Source organism: Rhagoletis zephyria, unplaced genomic scaffold (genome assembly GCF_001687245.7).
Source record: "Rhagoletis zephyria isolate East Lansing unplaced genomic scaffold, Rhagoletis_zephyria_1.1 Rzeph_scaffold_00155, whole genome shotgun sequence".
Taxonomy (NCBI): Eukaryota; Metazoa; Arthropoda; class Insecta; order Diptera; family Tephritidae; genus Rhagoletis; species Rhagoletis zephyria.
In genome coordinates, this window is record NW_016157239.1 from 64,136 (window position 1) to 75,360 (window position 11,225).

General features: G+C 35.2%; 1 protein-coding gene across 1 annotated transcript; it reads left to right on the forward strand.

The window, feature by feature from the left end:
- The first annotated feature begins 2,412 nt into the window (after window positions 1-2,412).
- LOC108354488 (kininogen-1-like) lies at window positions 2,413-3,124 on the forward strand. The gene is made up of 2 exons (XM_017605672.1): window positions 2,413-2,424; window positions 2,492-3,124. The coding sequence occupies exons 1-2, from the start codon at window positions 2,413-2,415 to the stop codon at window positions 3,122-3,124; spliced, it is 645 nt and encodes a 214-aa protein (XP_017461161.1).
- Window positions 3,125-11,225: the final 8,101 nt, after the last annotated feature.

The window sequence follows — 11,225 nt, forward strand, 5'->3', positions numbered from 1 at the left end:
CCGGCTTATCATGTAGCGGTAGCTTTCGGAAAGGTGGAAAACATATATTTAATACTTGCGCCGGGTATTTAATGTTCGGCTCCGCCCGAACTTAGACTTTCTTACTTGTTCTTTCTAATTTCGGAGTAAAAACTACTACAGCAGTTTCGAGATTTGGTTTAAAATTTTTATAACTTGGCTCTCAAAGGGCCTGGAAATTTCTACCTAGGCTCCAATCAAAGGCCTCGAATTGCACTAAAACGCACTTGTTATTAGAGGGATATGAAAATGTGTGAAGGATGCAGAGCTGCATGCAAAAAAAAATTCAAAAAAATACCTTGTTTAAATTGAGGGGTTTTTTCGAATTTTGAACAGGGAATCGTGTTACTCGTCTCAAAATCTTTAATATTATAGTAATAAATATTTCCCCTATTCGACATAAAATGACAACGTTAGGAGGCAATAATGACGTAGTTGTCACAGATATACTAGCACGAATAAATTAGAAAATGAAATGCAAAAATTATAGCGAATGACGCATTCACAATTGTCTAATTCGCAATAGTGCATAAAATTAACATAAAATTAGGGATGGCAAAATCATTCCCATTTTAAAATGAGAAAATTTTATAGTGTGGTAGATTTCAAGCTTTCTGTGGTTGATGTTGTAGAAATACATTTTAGCAAAAAAAGTTGTAGATCTACCAGAAGAGGGATATAGTCTGCGCACTGGCTGAGCTGCTCAAAGCCGTTGGCTATATTGATCCGTCACCAAAAAAAAAAAAATATTAATATTAACCCAACTTTTTAGCAGGTTGAAATTTGCACTTCATCCGAATAAAATTGTATGGGCTATAAAACTGCATACACAGAAATGTTGTAAAGGTTCACACAAAAACCTCGAAAATTTGATGAATTTTCCTAAATTTTATATAAAGTTTGGATCTCTGATTTATATGATTTTGGCTAAAGCTAGAAAAATAACAAATTAATTTTACTTGAAAAGCATTAGGAATATTAAAGAACAACTCTATGTGAACGCTTGTGTAAGGCACTGTATATTATCTTATTATATAAAAATCCCGTGTCACTGTTCGTTTACGCTAATCTCCGAAACCGCTTAACCGATTTCAATGAAATGTTGTGGGTATGCATTAAAATCTCCGATACCGCTTAACCGATTTTAATGAAATTTTGTGGGAATGTATTGTTGTTTCCAACTTAAAAGATAGGATAGTTTCGAACCTGAGAAAAAATATTTTTTTTATAGCAATTTTTTCTACGCTTCACCCAACGTTCCTAAAAATCCCGTGTCGCTATGCTCGTTAACGGTAACTACAAACTGCCTACATCCGAAGCGGGAGTTTTCCAATGTTATTCGCGGCTACGCTTCATATGTACACTGAAGGAAAAAAATATTAAAATCAAATAGAAGCGTAATTGATCTTACTATAAACGTCAACGAAAGTACTGTATATTGGTAAATATTCAATTCAAATACACGCATATTAAAATGGCCGGGTTCGTACTGAAAAAGCACCCATGCAGTGAATAATCAAGACAAAAACTAAAAAAAAAATTTTATTTGCATGTTGCCGGCCATCTCCGGATATCAACAACTTGTGGCAAGCATCTTTGCGCACTCAGCTACACCCATACATATAAATTTGCTTTCATATGATGAATATCCATCAACACCACAGCATATGGTATATACATATACATTAACATGCCCACATCAACAGCAACAACCAAATTTGTCGTTTGGATACCATCCAATGGTATCCATTCCCTTGGCTGATGTTTGAACCGTAACCAGGGATCGTTTTTTTTTCAAACGTAGCGAACAATAATAACAATCTCAGTCTCCGGAAATTTTTTCTAATGTAATGTTTGTGTAAAATAGTGTTACACAAACAAAATACATGGGAAAAAAATTACCGAACACCGAGCTACCGAGTACCAAGCTTCGGTGTGAAGACCCATAATATCTACGATGCATGTAACCTGCCTATGTATCGGAGTGTAGCAGGTCAACGTCTGCCAGGGATTACTAGTAAATACTATAAAATGTCAAAAGGTATGTGTGCAAAAAAAAGTATTCAAGGTCAAAGGCCAACAGTCAAGTTTTTTTTTATATTTTTCGTTAATGGTAAGTGTTATCGAAAAAATATGTGTATGTATATCGCAATATTCGTTCGCAATTTGGTAGGCGTTGTCTTCTTTGCAATGGCCTTATAGTTTTACTATCAGCTGTCCGAGCTGCATTAGAAAGGCAAACTAGTGCAAAAGATATTTAAAAATAAAGTAACTACACAAAAAATGCATTCAAAGGAGAAGAGAACTAGGTATATAAGCACAGGCCAATTTTGAAGTAACCACAGTTCTCTAAGATCTATCAAAGTATCCCTACTTATAATTTAGCTTGGAACCATGGTCTTTAAGGTAAGTTTGATCCGCATGTTTCCTTTGTTATTTTCTAAAATGTTATTTTCCTTCTCGTTTTTTAAAGGTTTTCGCTGCACTCACATGTTGTCTTGCAATGTGCGTGGTTGGCACTGCGTCACACGGTGGTCACCACGAACATGGTGGTCATGGACATGACAGTGGTGGCTCCAGTCACGCTTCTGTTCACCTAGTTTCCCACGACGATCATCATGAGCATGGGCATGGACATGGACATGGAGATGGTCATGATTCACATGCTGAATATCATTTTTCTTATGGCGTCAAGGATAAGAAAACAGGTGACATCAAGGAGCACAGCGAACATCGGGATGGCCACAAGGTATCCGGTCACTACGAGTTGATCGATGCGGATGGTCATAAGCGAACTGTCCACTATACAGCTGACAAACACAGCGGTTTCCACGCTGAAGTGCACCGCGAACCCACACACCATCATGTAGCCGACCACGGTCACACCAGCTACCACGGTGGACACGCTGAGGTTGAACAACACGAAGGCGGGCATGGAGGACATGACGGCGGCCACGGTCATGGAGACGGACATGGACACGGACACGGTCACGGTCACGGTGATGGACACGGCAGCCATTCAAGTGGCTTTTCTATCAAACAGGAACATGGTGTGGCTTTCCATCATGGTGGACACGCACACGGTGGTCACGGAGGTCACCATTAAAATCTTTATTAATTGTTATTAATTTTTATTAACTGTTATTGACTTCGAACTGCAAATTCACAACGTACCTATTTTATTATAACTATAACTATACTTTAATCACTTTATCCTGTTTCTTATATGTTTGTACAAATATAGCAGTGTAAATAGCAAATTATCAAAAATGGTGTTTTTGCAAAACTTTAATTGTCTTGCACAATCCGGTAGCTCATCCACTAAAAAGTTGTATTCGGAATATTTTGATTTAAGGCGATAAACCCGTTGAAACGGACGTGGGGTATTTAAGACTAAAGTTAACAAAATGCGTATATTATCGTGGGTTTCGGTGGTATATCCCTTCGTTAAAAACATTTGGCCGCAAATCGAAGATTCTTCTGGGAATGGGGCTGGAAATTTTAAGACCAGTGTTAAAAAATTTAGATTTTGGCAGAATATCTATTCACTAACAACAAACTCTTTTTGGCAAGCTACATTATACTAGGCCATATTCGAGGCACGTAATAACAGCGGAAATACTTCACCACTGATGAAAGTTTGCATTGCAACTTCCCAACTGATAAAAAGTTGTTAGAATTTCACACCGAACGTGATACCTTAATAATGCGCGCAACACTGCGGTTGTGATTGCAACTCGAACAACCCCCTATTTACGAACATGGACTAAATATATTTTTGGGCAGTTCTGAAAACTCTTCTTAGTCCGTTTCCTGACTAATTTTATATACAAAATATTGTAAAATAAACCAATGATAGGGGTCGGCAACGTGCTCTGAACTGGCCAAAAATCTAAATTTTTTTCTACGTAGATTTTTTACTATGCTCCATATTACCCATTGTGTTTGTCCTATTTAGACAATGCAGCTTTTAAAATCTGGTTCTAATATGTTTTCAAACGAACTTCTTCTTATTTGGCGCTGTAACCGCCTAAGCGATTTTGGCCGAGTTCAGAAAAGCACGCCAGTCATTTCTCTTCTGTGCCAACTGATGCCAATTGGAAACGCCAAGTGAAGCCAAGTCCTTCACCTGATCTTTTCATCGCAGTGGGGCCTCCCTCTTCCTCTGCTACCACCAGCGGGTTCCGAGTTGAATACTTTCAGAGCTGGAGCGAAAGGTTTCAAATTATGATGATTTTTTTTTTAAGTGTTCTAAAAAATCTTAAGCTTAGGTTTATATGGTATTTGTTAGGGAATGAACGGCATTTTAATTGATTGAAAAACCTTAAAAATTAATAAATAAACATAAGTGGCAAACAATATCATTTTGAATTTGGTACAAAATGATATGTCCAACCTTGACTTTTTAAACAATTTAATTCTTGTAAAAATGACAGACCATTGCACTAAATATTTTTTTAAGAAAGTTTTTCTTAATGTGTTTAAATAATGCTACGATTTTGGTTTTAAACTATGTATACTTCATTAAATGTTGTTATTCAAGTATTTATGTAAGTTAACAAGTCAGTAATTATGTTCCCTGCATCGGGGTACTTAAGCGGGTTCTTTTAAGTACCCAACCCGCCTAAGTACCTCAAAAAGCTGACATTTTTCGTGAGATACTTAAGCGGGTTTTACTGTAAAATTAAAGTATTAGTTTTCTTCTTCATATTGCAGTTGAATTCAATTTCAGGAAGACTTCATTTAGCTCGAAAAGCAATTATGATTGAAATTGACATATGTAAGTAATTCACAGGTACTTATGTAATCCTAAGCAAATTTGCCGAAGAAACCCTGGGTCTAAAATTACTTTGGAGTTTCGCAAATGGCGAAGAAAAAAGGAACATTTTCACTGTTCTCTCTGTATGTGCAGCAGTGGATTATTCATACCAAAAAAACCTATAGCATGTTTTTATACAAAGTTAAAACACTTCCCCACGACTCTACAGCAAAATATTAAGAAACCTATTTTCGCAGTTTTGCAAACTTCAAATAGATTTTAGACCCATGGTTTCTTCGGAAATTTGAGCTATACGCGCATATGTAGTTGAAAAAATCTCCCAAACAAATTGACCCGCCCTAATGTACACATTTTCATCGTTCTTTTCTTAAGCGTACATGGGCACCACAATGCATGATGAAATAAAAGAAGGTGATGTACATAGACAGCTTTTCGCTCTAATTCCGCCATGTTGGCTGCCTTAGAAAAACCGTTTGATCTCTTTTCTAATTTTGAGGGGGATTTTGTTGAATAGTAGTAAAAAGTTGACGAAATACAGAGTCTGAAACGCTGCTTCATTATTCGAAGTTTGCTTTGCTCTTATTCGCTGCCATTTGTTTTCCTGATTTCATGAATTTGTGTAAATATTTGATTGAAATACAATTATTCTTCAATTGAATTATAATTTCACAATTATTAGGTCATACGGATGTTGTGGGTGGAATAATTACTTAACTTACTATTTATTTACTATTTTCCTATGTATTAAAGAAAAACACTATGCGCGAACTATCTCGACGTGCTAGCCGGTTGCTGACACTTTTGCTGAATGCTTCCTTATGTTCTGCTTCCTGTTCTCTCCAACAGTGTTGCCAATGTTGGTCTTTTCCGACCAAATTTGGTCGCTTCTTTTTCATTTGGTAGGTTGGTAGGCAAAGTAAGATTTTGGTCGGATAGTTGAATTAAGTTTTTAGATTCTTAATTATAAAAATATATTTTTCAAACATCATTTTGCTTATTGTACATTTTAAACATTTTCCAATCCTGCCTTAAAAAATAAGAAGCCTAATTGGTTTGGCCACTAATGGAGCCAATGTTATGGCTGGAGACTTGGGCGGGCTGAAAACATCATTGAGTGCAGAAACCGATTTATTTTATATAAAGTGCACAAGCCACTGACTTGTGCAAATTGCCGAAAAGCATTGAGACACTGTGCCGCAACATGTATAGTTTCTTTTCCCACAGTCCAAAGGGGATACATGAACTGAAGAAATATCAGGGGTGGCTTTCTGTAATTCGATATCGAGCAAAAACGAGTATCGAAATATCGTTTTTGCTTTCCCTAACGACAAATGTCGTCGTGCTGTATCGACCATTCGATAGAAACTGTTCGACACCACTTTTGCTCTCGTTTTGCCTTTCGCAGCTGTCAACCTCAACCAAAATGTAAGTTAAAGTTTTTAATTTTTCTGTGATTTTAAACGTTTTTTATTTATTTAGGAGTCAACAAACGAACGCTGCTCAACTTAAGCTTATGATAGAATTAATGGTCTTCCATGGATGACAACGTGTCGCGAAAGATCTTCGACAGAGTGCTTGGTCCCATGGGTGCTGTGTGTGCGCCTCCCGTTTGCCACTGGTACCCGCCACCTGCTAAAATTTCCAGTGTTGCTGCTAGTCTCATGATTGGAGGAATATATGTAGTTCTCATGCCTTTCCTTAATTTTATTTCGTTGAGAACGTACATAAATACTTATTTGGTCAGCCGATATTTTGTTTGGAAGCTTAGAAATGGAAATAAATTGAAAAGAATACTCCTGAATGCTCCTTATGCAGCGTTTTTGCTGCATTTAAAATGCAACATTTAGCACTTTCGAACATATGTTTTCGAAGAGCGTTCATGCTATAGCATTTAGCAAATGTACATTTACGCGAGTTCGAAATCGTATGCTTTTGTTAAACAGTCGTGTTCCAGTCTCTTATTTAGATCCGTATATATTACGATCAATTCTCACGCAGAAGAAAATGTGCAAAAACCATACTGAAAAGAAAAAAATAAATTTTAAACCAAAAATTCAATACAAAAACTTGAATGATTTTAACCATAACCAAACATTTGTTTGTGTATATATTCATTTGTCGGTGCTGTCAATTAAAATTTCCTCACCTAATTAGGAAACAAACCAAACAGAGTTATTCACAAATTGATCCAGATTTCTATCAGCATCACATCGATGTTGAATTTGCTTAACTACTCGAAAAAGCAATGTTACCACTTTTTCTCTTTAAACCATGTTCGAATCGTGGAAATTTTTGAAGATCACAGGGTTGCTTTGGCATTTAGATTCTTAATGCAAAAATGGAGTTGCATTTAGGTGACGAATTTTTTATTGATAAATGTACATTTAGAGTAGCATTTAGAGCTAAATGCGCTAAATGTGCTTTTACGCGTAAGCAAAAACAGTCCATTAGTTTTTACAATATTAATTAAACTTACCACTTTTCAGGTAATTCCATGGGATTAGATGCATCTCGGATCCTTCTTCTATTAATTAAAGAGTTTTCCTCTCCAAAACCGTCCAAAATCAAAAAATAACGCCAATTGTACATTGTTTTCATTCAAATTACCATTTATATTTATTTATTTCACACAGGTTTTGACAGCTACAAAACACTTTCGAAACGCTTCCTACAATATGAAAACGAGAGTGGTCATATCGAAATACGGAAACCAAAATGGTCTCGCCAAGCGTTCGATATCGAATTGAAGTATCGAGCCGACGAGTGTCGACTATCGAATTACGGAAACCCGCCCCAGGACTACTGTTCGGTAAAACCCCACAAAATCTTGAGCATATATCAAACACGATGGCTTTCACTAGAAAGCGTTGTGCTAAGAATAGTTGAGCAATGGGATAGTTTGGAACTTTATTTTATTTCCTGCTTTTATGAAGTAAAAGGTACGCGATCCGCAGGCCTGGCCGAAGGAATGTGTTGTAAACATAGTTGCCAACTTGGTGCTTTAAGCACTAGTTTTGAAAAATAAAACGCCAAAAAAATTACTTAGTGCCTAGTGCCTTTATTAATGCTTTTTTTGAACTAATATGACGAGATAGTTAAAACCTGAAATAATTTAATTTAATAATAATATTATAAGCTGTGGTGTCTCATGAAAATGCGTAATTTACAAGAATATACAAATTTAAATGCACTAAAATACAACCATGATTGATAAAAAGCTGAAGTTGCAAACCCACCTTGTTGAATTCTATTCGCGTTGAAAATGCTAGTACGCAGGTAAGTTAAGTATTTCCTTTTTTCTTTTCTAATTGTTTGTACAAATTTTGATTTTTTTACCACCTGAGTAAAACACATCGTTTCTTGGTGCTGAATGCAAATCTGGCCGCGCAATCCTACCCCCAGATTGCCAAAAGCACGGTTTTTTGCGATATTTGAGGTTATATAATGAAAACATCAAAGTTTTGCTCATTTCTACTTAGGGCATTATTTTCGTTTGTTGCGATTAGATTTTTCTTTCTCGAGATATACTAGTTTTAATAGTACTCCGGTATTACGTCGTAAGCATGAGTCATCATAGCATGTGTAGAGACTATTCAATCGTTATGAGCGAAAACGTTTTGTGTATTGATTTATGTATGTATTTTTGTAAATATTGTTAATTTTTTGCTTTTGTTAAATACAAACTCTTACAAAAAAAGCATCCTTTGATACAAAAAAATTTGGTGCTTTTAGTTTGGTAAAACGCTTTTTTTACGTTTTTGGTGCTTTCTGAAAATCAACAGTTGGCAACACTGGCTGCAAAACCAAATGATATTTTTTATTTCTACCTTAAGAAAGAGTTTCAAGCTGAAAGCTCCCCAGCGGGACTTGAAGCACTCCATTAGTGCTATTAGAGCGCTCCATAATCAGCAGTAAGTGCTCCATTCCTAATTTCACACTTCATTGTATTTTAACATTGTGTGTCATTAGAAAGAAGCGCTCGCTTACTGCTCCTAAAAAAGACCTTGTTGAGCGCTTTGAATAAGTGCTCCGTTAGGGCCCTTTTGAAGCCTTTAAAAAGCGCTTTCTTTTTGCTCGTAACAAAGCCTTTGGTGAGCGCTTTAACAAAGTGCTCCGTTAGTGTCCTTTTAAATCCTTTAAAAAGCGCTACCTGCAAATGTTTATTTTTCGTATCATATTTATCGTTTAATAAAAGAATAAAGTTTTTCCAAATAGACCATATAGCTTGGCAAGCATAGAAGATATGTTTTTTAGTTCGTTTTGCAAATGGTTGTTTTGCTCTTCTGGAATGTGTATTTGTAATAATATTTACCTAATATTTGAAGTTTTGCGTTCAAGATGGTCATTGCATCGTTGCCGTCAGATCCATAACTCACATAGGAAGAGAAAAGTTTCACGTGGTTTACCAACCTAGACGACTTTTCATTAAATTGTGGTCCGATTGTAAAATCGAGTAACAAAACCACGTGCCCAACGATGTGTTAATATTTTTTGTAATAAATAAACTTTTGCTTACTTTTTGTTAGCACAAATCTATTTTTTACTTTGCTTTTGTACTGCTCCCTACTTGCTCCCTTGGGGAGCAGCTCACTTTCAGTCCCGTTGGGTCCCGTTTTCCAAACTTACATATATGCAGCTATCAAAGCACATTATCTCTTAATTTTGAGTAACTTTATTAAAAACGATGCGATCAGTAACAATATTAATATCGATTTTACAAATTTAAATGATCATGTTAAAATATCTGACATTTTTGTTAGAACGAAAGCTGATATGTTTATGAAAAGTAATGTCAATTGTTCTGAAATTCGTGAAGTTAAAACCAATATATTAAAGCTTTATATGAAATTTTTGGACCAAATAAATTTAAGATTTGATTTCAAGCGTGAAGATATAAAACTTTTACAAATAATGACACCAGCTAAGGTAGTTTCTAAAGAGGATTTACCAATTTTACCTCTTTTGTTGAAGTTTCCCCATCTCATATATTGCGATCCTGATATAATAACCACGCAGTGGAATTTACTGAGGCTAAGTGAGCTTGATATTTCCAGCGATCTGGATAGTGATATGTTTTGTGAAAAAGTTTATTCTATTACAAATGGAATGAATCAAAATAGCTGCATGCATCTCCCCATTTCTGTTTTTAATAAAATTTCATTACCACATTGCTCTGCGGCTGTAGAACGCAAATTTTCAACGCTTTCTTTGATAAAAACTAAACTGAGAAATAAACTTATGTGTGGTCAGCTGCTAAAAATTTGCATGTGCAATTAATTGATTTAAATTTACTTTTAAGAAATTTAACTTATTGTTACATAACATATACATATGTACATAATTCATACAACCAAAAACTGTTAAATGATTTATTGTTTTAAAATGTACAAAGTATATATATTAGGGCGGGTCAATTTGTATGGATCGATTTTTTTCGACACTGTTCCTAGCATATTCGGATTCTTCATAAAATTCTAAGAAAAAAATTCCTCCAGACCATAGCTCTAAAGTTAATTTCGAGCCTGCGCATTTTTAAAAGAAGATATCTTATATATAAAAATGAATTGCTGTCCGTTAGCCTCGCTAAGACTCGAAAACAGCTTGACCGATTTTAATATTTTTATTTTTTCGGTTTGTTTTTTATAATATCCGGATGGTTAAAACCAGAAAAAATAGAGAGTTGCCACCTGTTTAAAAATTTCAATATAAGTAAATTAATTACATAAATTAGATATTGCAATATGGGTGTCAAAAGAAAGAGGTTATGAAGGCTTACAGGCGAAAATATTTTTGAGGGGGGTTGCCACCTGTTTCAAAATTGAATTAAATGAAATTGATAAGATAAATTAAATATTGCAATATGGGTATCAAATTAAAAAGGTTTAAGAAGGCTTACTACTGAAAATATTTTTGAGTCGAGTTGCCACCAATTTCGAATATTTGATTCAATTAAGTTAATAAGATAAAGTATGTATGTATTATAATTTAGGTGTCGAACGAAAAGTATTTGAAAAATTATTGATTAAGAAATATTTTCTATAGGCCTGCCACCTACCTGAGCGGTAAAAACTAAAAGCCATACTCGCAAATATTATTCAAAGCTTTTGAGGCTCGCATCAATGTGGAATACTGTAACTCCGTCAAGTTAGTGTTTATTGATGGCAAACAAAGTACTATCATGTTTGGCAATGATATCACCCCATCGAACAATGCACTTAGCCTCGATATAAAAAGAGAACAAAAGCCGAAGTATTAGCCGAAGCAGTTCACACAAATGTTCCACAATTGAACTAACAAAAAAATATGGCCTATGAATCTGTTATAGAAGCTGTGAACACTGGAGTAAAATTTAAACAAAACCGACTTCAATTCTCATATACAAATTTAAGAATACCATTATTTTCTTCGTGGCCCAATTGTCGGATCT